The sequence below is a fragment of the Antechinus flavipes genome, chromosome 2 (assembly GCF_016432865.1).
Source record: "Antechinus flavipes isolate AdamAnt ecotype Samford, QLD, Australia chromosome 2, AdamAnt_v2, whole genome shotgun sequence".
Lineage (NCBI taxonomy): Eukaryota > Metazoa > Chordata > Mammalia > Dasyuromorphia > Dasyuridae > Antechinus > Antechinus flavipes.
This window is the reverse complement of record NC_067399.1, coordinates 262,412,383-262,426,489: the sequence shown is the minus strand read 5'-3', so window position 1 is coordinate 262,426,489 and position 14,107 is coordinate 262,412,383. Positions and strand designations below refer to the sequence as shown.

Here is a 14,107-nt window from a genome sequence, read left to right as displayed (position 1 = left end):
ATCTTGTTTGCATTAGTTTTGTTTGTACAAAAGCTTTTTAATTTGATATAATCAAAATTTTCTATTTCGTGATCAGTAATTGTCTCTAGTTCATCTTTGGTCACAAATTTCTTTCTCCTCCACAAGTCTGAGAGATAAACTATCCTATGTTCCTCTAATTTATTTATAATATCATTCTTTATGCCTAGGTCATGGACCCATTTTGATCTTATCTTAGTATTTGGTGTTAAGTGTGGGTCCATGCCTAATTTCTGCCATCCTAATTTCCAGTTATCCCAGCAGTTTTTATCAAATAATGAATTATATCCCAAAAGTTAGGATCTTTGGGTTTGTCAAACTCTAGATTGCTATAGTTGACCATTCTGTGTTGTGAACCTAACCTTCTGATCAACTAATCTATTTCTTAGCCAATACCAAATGGTTTTGGTGACTGCTGCTTTATAATATAATTTTAGATCAGGTACAGCTAGGCCACCTTCATTTAATTTTTTTTTTCATTAATTCCCTTGAGGTTCTCAACTTTTTGTTGTTCCATATGAATTTTGTTGTTATTTTTTCTAAATCATTAAAATATTTTCTTGGAAGTCTGATTGGTGTAGCACTAAATAAATAGATTAGTTTAGGGAGTATTGTCATCTTGATTATATTCGCTTGGCCTATCCAAGAGCACTTAATATTTTTCCAATTATTTAAGTCTGACTTTATTTGTGTGGAAAGTTTTTTGTAATTTTGCTCATATAATTCCTGACTTTCCTTTGGTAGATAGATTCCCAAATATTTTATGCTATCAACAGTTATTTTGAATGGAATTTCTCTTTGTATCTCTTGCTGTTGGATTTTGTTGGTGATGTATAAAAATGCTAAGGATTTATGGGGATTTATTTTGTATCCTGCTACTTTGCTAAAATTATGAATTATTTCAAATAGCTTTTTAGTAGAATCTCTGAGGTTCTCTAGGTATACCATCTTATCATCTGCAAAGAGTGATAGTTTGGTTTCCTCATTGCCTACTCTAATTCCTTTAATCTCTTTCTTGACTCTTATTGCAGAGGCTAGTGTTTCTAATACAATATTGAATAATAATGGTGATAGTAGGCAACCTTGCTTCACTCCAGATCTTCCTAGGAAAGGTTCCAGTTTTTCCCCATTGCACATGATGCTTACTGATGGCTTTAAATATATGCTCCTGACTATTTTAAGGAAAAGTCCATTTATTCCTATGCTCTCAAGTGTTTTTTATTAGGAATGGATGTTGGATTTTATCAAATGCTTTTTCTGCATCTATTGAGATGGTCATATGGTTTTTGTTTGGTTGGTTATTGATATAGTCAATTATGCTAATAGTTTTTCTAATATTGAACTAGCCCTGCATTCCTGATATAAATCCTACTTGGTTATAGTGTATTATCCTGGGGATGATTTTCTGTAATCTTTTTGCTAATATTTTATTTAAGATTTTAGCATCAATATTTATTAGGGAGATTGGTCTATAATTTTCTTTCTCTGTTTTCAACCTACCGGGTTTAGGTATCAGTACCATGTTTGTGTTATAAAAGATGTTTGGTAGGACTCCTTCAATCCCTATTTTTTCAAATAGTTTATTTAACATTGGAGTTAATTGTTCTTTAAATGTTTGGTAGAATTCACATGTAAATCCATCTGGTCCTGGGGATTTTTTCTTAGGGAGTTGGTTGATAGTTTGTTCTATTTCTTTTTCTGAGATGGGATATTTACTTCTTCCTCTGTTAGTTTGGGCAAGCTATATTTTTGGAGGTATTCTTCTATTTCATTTAAGTTGTCTAATTTATTGGCATAAAGTTGGGCAAAGTAACTCCTAATTATTACTCTAATTTCCTCTTCATTAGTGGTGAGTTTTCCCTTTTCATTTTTAAGACTAACAATTTGATTTTCCTCTTTCCTTTTTAATCAGATTTACTAAGGGTTTGTCTATTTTATTGGTTTTTTCATAGAACCAACTCTTAGTTTTATTAATTAATTCAATAGTTTTTTTTTTACTTTCAATTTTATTGATTTCTCCTTTTATTTTTAGAATTTCAAATTTAGTATTTGACTAGAGGTCTTTAATTTGTTCCTTTTCTAGCATTTTTAGTTGCAAACCCAATTCATTGACCTTCTCTTTCTCGATTTCATGCAAATAGGTCTCTAGAGATATGAAATTTCCCCTTATTGCCTCTTTGGCTGCATCCCATACATTTTGGTGTGATGTCTCATTATTATCGTTTTCTTGGATGAAGTTATTAATTATGTCTATGATTTGCTGTTTCACCCAATCATTCTTTAGTATGAGATTATTTAGTTTCCAATTATTTTTTGCTCTACTTTCCTCTGGCATTTTGTTGAATGTAATTTTCATTGCATTGTGGTCTAAAAAGGATGCATTTACTATTTCTGCCTTACTACATTTGAGTGTGAGGTTTTTATGTCCTAATATATGGTCAATTTTTGTATAGGTTCCATGAACTGCTGAAAAGAAAGTGTACTCCTTTCTGTCTCCATTACATTTTCTCCAGAGATCTATCATATCTTATTTTTCGAGTATTCTATTTACCTCTTTGACTTCTTTCTTATTTATTTTGTGGTTTGATTTATCTAATTCTGAGAGTGCAAGGTTGAGATCTCCCACTATTATAGTTTTGCTGTCTATTTCTTCTTGCAGCTCTCTTAATTTCTCTTTTAAGAATTTAGATGCTACACCACTTGGTGCATATATGTTTAATATTGATATTGCTTCATTATCCAAGCTACCCTTTAGCAAGATATAGTGCCCTTCCTTATCTTTTTTAATTAGATCAATTTTTGCTTTAGCTTGATCTGAAATCAGGATAGCTACCCCTAATTTTTTGACTTCACCTGAAGCATAGTAGATTTTGCTCCAACCTTTTACCTTTAACCTGCATGTATCTCCCTGCTTCAGGTGTGTTTCCTGTAAACAACATATTATAGGATTCTGGCTTTTGATCCATTCTGCTAACTGCTTCCTCTTTATGGGGGAGTTTACCCCATTCACATTTATGGTTAAAATGACCAATTCTGTATTACTTGCCATCTTGTTAACCCCGGTTTATGCTTTTCTCCCTTCTTTCCCCCTTACTCCCCTTCCCAGTATTAAGCTTGTGAGCACCACTTGCTTCTCACAGCCCTCCCTTTTTAGTATCTCTCCCCCCGCCTTAGCGTTCCTCCCCCTATCTTACCCCTTTCCCTCCCAGTTTTGGTATTCTCTTCTGCTTAGCTAATTCCTTCCCTTTTCACTTTTCCCTTCTCACTTTTCAATGAGGTGGGAGAAGTTTCACCATAAATTAAATATGTCTAAAATTTTCCTCTTAAAGCCAGTTCTGATGGCAGTAAGCTACCCACTATATTCATCCCCCTCCATTCTTTCTCTCAGATATAATAGGTTTCCTTTGCCTCTTCATGAGATGTAGTACCCCCGCTTTACCCTTTTTCTGGTACAATGTCCTTTCCACATCTAGTTTCTAGGACAAGATATACATGTATTCTTTATACATCTTTATAGCCGAAATATAGTTCCCAAGATTAATCTTTACCTTTTTAGATTTCTCTTGAGTTCTATATTTGTAAATCTAACTTTTTGTTAAATTCTGGCTTTTTCATCAAAAATAGGTGAAATTCGCTTACTTCGTTGAATGTCCATCTTCTTCCCTGGAAAAAGATGCTCATTCTAGCTGGGTAAGTTATTTTTGGTTGCATACCAAGTTCCTTAGCCTTTCGAAATATCATATTCCAGGCTCTTCGATCCTTTAATGTGGATGCTGCTAGATCCCGGGTGATCCTTATTGTGGCTCCTCGATACTTGAATTGGGTTTTTCTAGCCGCTTGCAATATTTTTTCTTTCGTCTGAGGGTTCTGGCATTTGGCCACTATATTCCTTGGTGTTTTGATTTTAGGATCCCTTTCAGTAGGTGATCGATGAATTCTTTCAATGTCTATTTTACCCTCTGTTTCTATGACTTCTGGGCATTTCTCTTTGATAATTTCCTGGAAAATAGTGTCCAGGCTCTTTTTTTATCATACTTTTTTGGGAGTCCAATGATTCTCAGATTGTCTCTCCTGGATCTATTTTCCAGGTCTGTTGTTTTCCGCAGAAGGTATTTCACATTCTTTTCCATTGTTTGATTTTTTTGGATTTGCTTGACTGATTCTTCTTGTCTCCTCGAGTCATTCAATTCCATTTGTTCAATTCTGATTTTCAATGAAGTATTTTCTTCACTCACTTTTTAAAGATCTTTTTCTAATTGTCCAATTGAGTTCTTTTGTTCTATGGAATTTTTTTCCATTTTGCCAATTTTGTTTTTTAGAGAGCTATTTTCTTTTTCCAGTTCACTAATCCTATTTTTCAAGGATTTTATTTCTTTATCCACTCTGTCTTTAAATGAGTGGGATGACTTCTCCAGACTCTCTTGCCAAACCTTCCTCTCCTTTTCCCATTTTTCTTCTCGTTCTCTTGTGAGAGTCTTTTTAATTTGTTCTATGAGGTTCATCTGTACTGAGGAACAGATGATCTCTTCCTTTGGGGATTCACCTGGAGATAATCTGTTTTTAGTCTCCTGAGGGTTTAGAGTCTGCTCTCTATCCATATAGAAGCTGTCAAGAGTTAAGGTCCTTTTCAATTTTTTGTTCATTTTGTCAGAAAAGAATCAAAGACAAACTAGCAAAAAGAAAAAAAGAAAAAACCCTAAATGAAGTCTGCTTTTTGGAGGGGAGGGGCTGGGTGGTGTTACCGAGCTTCCTCTACAGACTGCGGGGGCAGCAGCTAGGCACTAGCAGGACTGTGCTGCGCCTGAGCTCTGAGATCTGAGAGAGCGCTGAGATACTGTGGGGGAGGGGTGGCCAGGTCCTGAGAGACTCCAGCTGTTTGGGGTTGTATTCTTCATCCCAGGTGTTTTTAGCTTCTCTGCTGGGCTACTGACTTGCTGCCAGGGCAAAGTATCCAATTCTGCAGCAAAGCTTCCCACACAGAGATGGGCTGAGATCACACCCCACCCCCTCTCTGGTCTGCTTGGCTGTGAACTGCCTCCCATGCTCTCCCTAATGCTGCTTAAATTTTCATGTCAATCTCCACTCTGACATCACTGATGGCTGATGTCCAAAGGATGTGGCCTCATTATTTTCTGTAAGTTTAATTTTCCATTTAAAAAAAATATTTTTTTCTACCAAAGGGTGGAAGGAGAAGATATTTTTCCAATTAAATTACATTTAAACATTCATTTGTACTTTATGCTAAGATGCTAGGCTTTACTTCTTTCTAAAATCTATTGGGAATTACAATTTTAAAATGTATTATATTTCTATTTTTACTATTCCAGCTTTACTGCTGACTCTTAATATTTATCATGTGAGGATATTAGAGACTCCCAATTTCCAAAAGAAAAATGGAAGGAAAGCTTGATTAAGATCCTTATTTGTTCTCTAAGGTAAGAAGGAAGTTTAAGGTTTATTTCTTTCTTGACCTCTTTACATAAAAGCAGAATCTACTATCCTTCATTTCCATGGTTATAAAGATTAGAGAATCCTTAAATTTCCAAGATCTTAAAATAAAGCAACAAGGGACCAATTAATATAGAAAGTTTGTTTATTTCAAATAGAACTGCTATTGTGATGGTGTCATGTGGAGTATAATATAAATGTGGGGGGAAATGGATCATGAATGTTGAGATATGGGAGCCACCTGCCAGTGGCTGCTGGAGATCTAACTCAAACTAGAATGGATGTCTTCATGTGAGAGGATAATGATGATACAAGGAGACTGAGAGGCAATTATATTCTCTGACCTCCCTCCTCTTCCCTCTGCCTATAATTTATTTCATTCCCAGTCCACAAGCAACACCTGTTTCAGTAAAGGTTGCCTAACAACTCCCTGAGGTATCACAATCCACAGCTGTGGAGGTTCGTGGAGAATTGACCTGCTCTTTCACCCAGGAATGGTACTTAAAACACGAATCCCAGGCATTTAAGCTGTTATTCCTGATTTTGTTTAAGGGAAATATGTTTTATGTTTTAAGTACAAGGAGATGCCAGAATTTTTTTTTTGTTTCACCACTCATATTGTCTCCAACCTATTCCTTTGAGAGCCACAGAACTTGATTAATCCCAACAGAGCTTTGAAATTTGACTATAATAGCTAATGCTTATTTCTCAGTGTTGTGAGGAAAGAAATTTGTAAATCTCAAAAAGCCATATCAATATTGTTATTATTGATTGAAATTTTTACTTTTTATCCATATACTTTGGTGAGATATTCAATATACATTCATAAAATACCCATTATTGATTGATTGATTGATTAAAGCTGTTTATTTTCAAAACATATACATAGATAATTTTCAACATTCACCTTTGCAAAACCTTGTATTCCAATTTTATTTTTCATTTCCTTCCTTCCACCTACCCCCTAGATGGTAAGTAACCCAATATGTTAAACATGGGCAATTCTTTTTTACATATTTCCACAATTATTATAGTGCAAAAGAAAAATCAGGTCAAAAAGAAATAAATGAGAAGGAAAACAAAAAGCAAGCAAACAAAAATAAAATGGTGAAAACACTGTATTGTGATCCACATTCAATCTCCACAGTCCTCTCTCTGGATGCATATGACTGTCTTCATCACAAGACCATTGGAACTGGCCTGAATGACCTTGCTGTTGAAAAGACCCATGTCTGATCATCCTATAATCTTGCTGTTACTGTGTAAAATGTTCTCCTGATCCTTCTCACTTCACTTAGCATCAGTTCATATAAATCTCTCCAGCACTTTCAGAAATCCTCCTGCTGATTGTTTTTCATAGAACAATGATATTTCAAAACATTCATATACTATAACTTATTCAGCCATTTTTCCAACTGTGGGGCAGCCATTCATTTTCCAGTTTCTTGACACTACAAAAAGGACTGCTTCAAACAATTTTGCATACGAAGGTTCTTTTTGCTTTTTATGTTCTCTTTAGGATACAGACCCAATACAGACACTGCTGGATAAAAAGATATGCACAGTTTGATAGCCCTTTGGGGATAGTTCCAAATTGCTTTCCAGAGTGGTTGGATCAATTCACAACTCCACAAATAATAAAATAACTATTATTTTTAAAATGACTATTTTACTTTAACAAATCTATTTATTCAATGTCATACCTTACTGAATTGGGGGAAATAATAATAACCTTATTTTGGAAAAACAAAAAGTCAGGCACTTCAAAGACACCAGGGGAAAAGATGGGAAGAAAGTAGATTCAGCAAGATCACATATTAAAGTATGTTAAAAGGTGAGAACATTGTTGAAGTGTAAAATGGATAATTTTGATTATTATATATTAAAATTTTCATATAAATAAAACCTGTGTAGCCAAGAATAGAAGGAATGCAGAAAATTGGGGAAAACAACTTTCATAAACAATCTAGAATAGGATTTGATTAGGTTTGAATGTTGTGATATAAAAAATGATTGATAATTTAGAAAAACATATAAAGACTTGGATTTAATGAAGGAAGTTGTTATCCACCTTCAGAGAAAGAGATGGTAAGTGGAATATGATTTTACATACATACATACATGTATGTATATGAATACATATCTCTATATTTGTATATAATATATAAAATATGTATATATGTAATTGCATGTGTGTTCACCTAATTGTAATTTTCTTTAGGGTGGGGGGCAGAGGGAGAAGAAATAATAAAGTAAAAAGTGCATAACAGAGAACAAAAGAAAATCTACAAGGAAACAAAGAAAAGCTAGGCAGCTTTAAAAACAATGTGTAGTATTTATCATAAAGATTTTCTTGAAATGGAAATTTTTTGTTTTGTATTTAATCCTCTCATATGTTCTGCTGTGTACCTGGCAATTTTTTTTTCCTTTTGTCATTTTTTATTTGTTTAAAATAAATTTTAAAAATTAACAAAAAAATTTAAAACATTTTAAAGTCTATCATATTCAAGACAAATTTTTTTTAAATGTAGTATCCAGATTAATTAAGCACAATTAAGATCATTCTTTTATCATTTCTAATTTTTGTTGCCAACAGAGATAGGCCATATTTCTACAATTGAGGTGAGGAGGGATGTTAATGTTACAACTTGAATTATTTAGGCAACATGAATCATATTCCTTCAATGATTAGGCTAAATTAAGGGGAAAAAAGAGGCTTCTTTGTCTTTTTTTCTTCACTTCCCTCATAGATCCTATAATTAAAAATTCATCAAATTTTATTTTACTGACTGAGTATTTATAGATTGACTGTGTTATGCCACAGTTCTCTTTTACTGTCCTGACTCAGTTTTCCTACACTAGTTTCCCTTGTATCAATTTCTTTAACTGTTCTGTCTCAATCCCCTAAGTAAATCCCTCTCTGGTCCATTAAGACTGAGGACCGTTTACTCTAAGGTTATAAATTGTTAGCAAGCTAAACAAGAGAGTAGACCTCCTGACTTTTTTCTGTCCTCAAGAATTTACAATATCCCTCTAAAATATTCCAAGATATCTCATGATATATCTCTGTGTATTCAGACATCCTGTCTCTGGGTTTTTAGGATTTATGGCCTCCCTTATCCTGACAAAAGTTTTCCTGCGCTTCTTACCCCTTCCTTTGTTTAGAGAAAAGGTATTTAAGAAGTTGGGGTTCCTCCATTCATTGATGGAGGCTGGCGGCTGAAGGTTGGTGGCTGGATGCTGGATGCTGGACACTGGATTCTTTGAGATGACAGTCTCCTCCAGCCCTGGGACCAACATGGATTCCTTGATCCCAGTATATCTTTATCTCTGTCTGACTGGATAATTTGAGACGCGAGTCCTGTCCAGTCAATTATACTCTCCCATTAATAAAATATTAAAAACTCTCTAATCTCTCTCCTGCCTCAGTTTCTCCAGCATTACAACTGCAAACATAAGAACTTTGATCAGTATCCAAACATATAATGCAGTTTTAACTAAGTAATCTCCTCCAAACAGATCATTCCCTCAAATTTTGTTTAATCTCTTCAAAATCCACTACTGAATGGTACTGTGCTTTTAACTATATTTATACAGCATGTGGGGCACTTCCTACATCAAGGTGCTGGTCAATATTTGACAACCAACTTTCTGACACACATTTAAATTTTATCTAAATGATTAACATTTTTCTATCACTTTTTAAAATCTAGACAATCAAGAAAACAATAAATTAAGGACTAATTTGTAATTTGATGACTTCTGAGTCCTTTTAAATGCTCACATTGAAAATTTAACCTTGCTTACAAAAGGGTTCTAGTTCATGCTGAAGGTAGGCCTCCAGGTTGAAAGTACTGAGTTGTTGTTAAAAACACTCAGAGTCAGTTTCCTTGCAATGGATTTTATTTTCACTAGATCGTCAGAGGACACATTAATTCGAAACAAAAAATAAATAATCAAAAAGAAATACCAAATAAAGTGTCAATAAAAAGATTCTGCTCAAATAAACAATAGTTTCACTTTCCTAAGAGTTACCAAAGCACAAGTAGAGAGAGCACACATACAGAGAGCTCATGTTACCAGGTCAAAAACATATGATTCATTATCATTCAAAGTGCAGGAACTAGTACTGCCAGTGCATGAGTAAGGAGGGCATAAGACAAAGATGTAGATGGCACACAAAAAGAGGAAACGAGTTATCAAAATACATGCATTGTTTGGGTAACATACATAATATAGAGGTATCATCTTCACTATGGATATAATCACATTGTTCTGTACTGCTCCCTGTTGGTCACTGCATCTCTGCTTTCCAATAAACATATCATTTCTGTGTTAGGTGTGTCTTCCCATGATAAAACTTCATTCTCTGCTAGGTGAATTTTGGCTGGGTCTGGCCATGTGCTCTCTCCTGTTTGCTGAACCACTAACTATACAATTAAATGATCTCTGAGTTCAATCCATTTACAAGGCACTTGAGAACTGCAAACCAAAATCACCCATTTTACTTACTGAAAACTGGGTAAGATTTATATAAGTTTCTGCCACCTAGACAAAACAGGCTCAAAAAGATTGGTACTCAAAACTGCTTTCTTTCTTAGTGAACCCTCATTTTCATAGAATGAAGCAATTTGCATGGAAACCAATGGTGCTTATTATATGTCTCCCCCTTCCAGCTGAAACATTTTGTGTCCCATGATTTGTTGGAATTGGTTTTTTAATAAATGAATAGTCTGGGAGACAGAGCTAAAATGATGGCTTAAAGGCAGGAACTTTCCCAACCTTTCCCCCAAATTGCTCCAGATTCCTTTAATAATGACTAAACGATTTTTAGAGATTGAGAACACCCACAAAGCAAAATAGAACATTTCCATCTGAAAAGAACTTAGAAGGTCAGCAGGAAAGGTCTGTGACTTCAGAGTGGAAGTCCAGCCTACAGTCCTAGTGCCCCACATCCCAGCACAATACCAGCCCCAGCCCTGACACAGCTCCATACCCAGCCCAGACTCAGCACTGGACTCAGCCCTAACCTCACCCAGATCTCTGAATTAGCAGCAGTAATGGTGGCTTCCAGACCTCTCAGCCCAGATATAATAAAGAAGACCTAAAAAGTCAGAAGAAAAGGTCTGTGGAATCAGGTGGGAGCCCAGCACAGCCCCAGAATCAGCCCCCAACCCCAGCCCCAGCATCAGCAAGGCAGGACTTCTGAATCAGCAGGGGAGCTAGAGTCTTCTGGACCTGTTGGCCTAGGAACACCAGGGAAGATTTAGAAAGTCAGCAGAGAGGATCTGTGGAGGCGGAAGTCTGGTGTGCAATTCCAGTGCAGTCTAAGGCAGCATAGCCTCAGCCCCAGTGTGGGGCCTAAGCATCAGCAAAACAGGACTCTGTTGATTCAGCACACTAGATCTTAGAGCTACAGTTGGGTGGGACACACCTAGGAGCTCCAAGGCAAAAAAGAATACTTTTGGTCTGGTCTTTATAAGGATCTCTGAAAACACCTGCACAATTTAGAAGGCTACAGAGAGTGGGGAAGCATAAGAGAAGTATAAGACCCTTTAGTCCAGTAAAAGGAACTCTGCTGACTATCTGTATCAACCTGAGGGCATCTCAGACTTCCTGAGAAGTCAAGATGTGTGACAACCTGTGTTACAATTAAAGCAGAGTTATACAAAGTGGCAGAGATAGCTGCACAAAATAGCAAGTTGTTATGTGGTCCATCATGTGCAGTATATAGTTAGCACATGCTCAGTGTGCTATAGTTGTCATGGATATTAGGGTACATAAGGCAGAGAGAATTTGGAATAAATGAACTCCATCTATGTGAGACCTGCCTCTTCACTTCTTACCTGCCATCAAGGACTTGGGTTGGTACTGAGATCCTACAGTGAGCCAGTCCAGACATTACAGCACAGAACCCCTATAGCTTGACCCCTACCCTGGAAACAGAGTCTTACTTTAGCAAACAATTAAAAACTGCATAATAGGCTAGGAAAATTAGCAGAAAACAAATTAATGGTGTGAGCTCTAGCTTCTAAGAAAAAAACAATGTCTATATGATTTATACTCATTACTAGGTAACAAATAGAATATACACTGACAGTTTCCCATGGGTAAAATGTGAATGTTATATTTTAAAATGACAAAACAACAGAAGAAAATGTATTATATAAAACAACAGCTTCATATGGTGGCCATGAAAGAACCTGGTACTAACTCAGGGGTAGACCTAATCTTTGTACACTATCCTCTTTATTTTGCTCTGGGATATGACATAATAGAAAGGGAACAGAAAGCATGAGTTCTAATCCTTTCTTTGACAGTCCCCATTTCCTGAGCTAGCTTGGAGTTGTAATAGATAGAGCAGGGGCCCTCAAACTTTTTAAATAGGGGGGCAGTTCACTGTCCCTCAGAATGTTGGAGGGCTGGACTATAGTAAAAACAAAAACTTTGTTTTGTGGGCCTTTAAATAAAGAAATTTCATAGCCCTGAGTGAGGGGGATAAACATCCTCAGCTGCTGCATCTGGCTCATGGGCTATAGTTTGAGGACCCCTGAGATAGAGATTGGACTTGGAATCAGTAAGACCTCTGTCACTTGCTAAATGTGTGACACTGGCCAAATCACTTGTTTGTCTCATTCAACAATAAAATTGGGTTAATAATAACACTTATTTTCCATGCTTTTTGTGAGGATAAATTAAATTAATATTTGTAAAGCATGTACCACAGTGTCCAGCACATAGCAGCTACTATATAAATGTTTATTCTTTTTCTCCTATCAGCCAAAGGGATTAGACTACTTAAAAGTCTCTTATGGCTCTGTGATTGTATTATTACAATATTATTCCACCATAATGATTCATTCTATACATCTTAAACCACAAAACAATGACCCCTATTACAGGATTCTATGGAGTTGGATCCTATAATATCCAGAAGCCAATAATAACAACAGAAATATGATGATTCACGTGTCATATATTCAGGACAAAAAGCAATGTGGACTTCTCAGGAATGAAGTTCCTCATCATATTGATATTCTTAGGACATCACCTTCGACTCTATGTGTTGATTCCTCAGTTTCCTCATGGCTGCTTTTACCTCTTCATTTCTTAGAGTATAAATGACTGGATTCAAGAATGGAGTAAAGACAGTGAAAAACACAGAGATAAACTTGTCAATAGGGAAACTGTCAAAAGGCCAAATGTAGATGAAGATCAATGGCCCAAAGAAAAGCACCACAACAGTAACATGAGCAGACAAGGTAGAAAGTGCTTTTGAGGTCCCTTTAGAGGATCGACTTCTGACAGTAACAAGGATGACTGTGTAAGAAATTAGTAAAAGGATAAAGCAGATGAGGGATAGCAGCCCACTGTTCGTCAGTACCATGATCTCCAGAAAGTAAGTGTCTAAACAGGCAAGCTTGATCACTAGGGGAAGGTCACAGAAAAAATTATCTACCTTGTTGGGCCCACAGAAAGGCAAGTTCACTGTGAAAGCCAAGTGGCTTGCTGAGTGCAGGATACCAATAGTCCATGAAACCCCCACCAAAGCAGTGCACACACGTTGACTCATGATGGTCATATAGTGAAGGGGTTTGCAAATAGCAATGTACCTGTCATAGGCCATTGCCACAAGAAGCACCATTTCACTGCCCCCAAATACATGTAAAAAAAAGATTTGAGACATGCAACCCTCAAAAGTGATGGTCTTGTGCTCATTGAGGAAGTCAGCAATCATTTTGGGAGTAGCAAAGGTGGCCTGGCATACATCAATGAAGGAGAGATTGCTGAGGAGAAAGTACATGGGAGAGTGCAGGCGAGAGTCTGTAATGACTGTGAGGATAATAAGTAGGTTGCCCAGAACAGCAGCTCCATAAAATATAGAGAAGACAAAAAAAAGGGTAAGCTGGAGTCCCCAAGAACTAGACAGACCCAACAGAATGAATTCAGTCACCACAGACTTATTGCTCCACTCCATTTATAAAACCAAGGAGCTTGAAGTTAGCTAGAATAAAGAAAGACATTATGGTTTAATCACTACATTAAAGATGACTTTTCCCTCCCCCTATATCTTTATTGAAAAATGAAATTCAATTCAATAAGGAGTAGGAAATAGATTATACTCATATAGTTAACCACATATATATACACACATACATATACATGTGTGATTTTATATATTATATAATATGGTGATTAAATATAATAAGTATATATAGTATGTATGTATATCCAGTGTGAAATTTCTTCTATTTGTTGATCTCTTCCCTGCAACTTGGAATCAAAGACAGTTTCCTAGGGCCTGCAAAGTTAATCAATCAATGAGTTTTTATAAAGTGCTTTCACATGTCAAGTATCATTTGTCATGTAGGAGAGATACAAACACATGAAATAATAAAAAAAAAAAATCTCTCCTCACAATGAATTCACATCCTAATGGGGATGAAAGGAACAACAAGTATATATAAAATATAGACCATGAATATAAAGTTAATATATAAACACATATAGCAGTTATATACAATGTAGTCTTGAAGGGAGGGTAATAGCAATTAGGCAAATCTGAAAAAGCTTTACCCAGAAGAAAGCTTCTGGGTTGCATTCTAAAAGAAGAGATGGAATTTATGAGACCGAAGTGACT

At 35.9% G+C, this 14,107-nt stretch overlaps 1 protein-coding gene across 1 annotated transcript; it reads right to left on the bottom strand.

Annotated features, from left to right (window-relative positions):
* Positions 1–12,505: 12,505 nt before the first annotated feature.
* Positions 12,506–13,444, bottom strand: LOC127552508 (olfactory receptor 4K1-like). Its single transcript, XM_051983012.1, has one exon. It carries the CDS (start codon positions 13,442–13,444, stop codon positions 12,506–12,508), a length of 939 nt encoding a protein of 312 aa, XP_051838972.1.
* Positions 13,445–14,107: the final 663 nt, after the last annotated feature.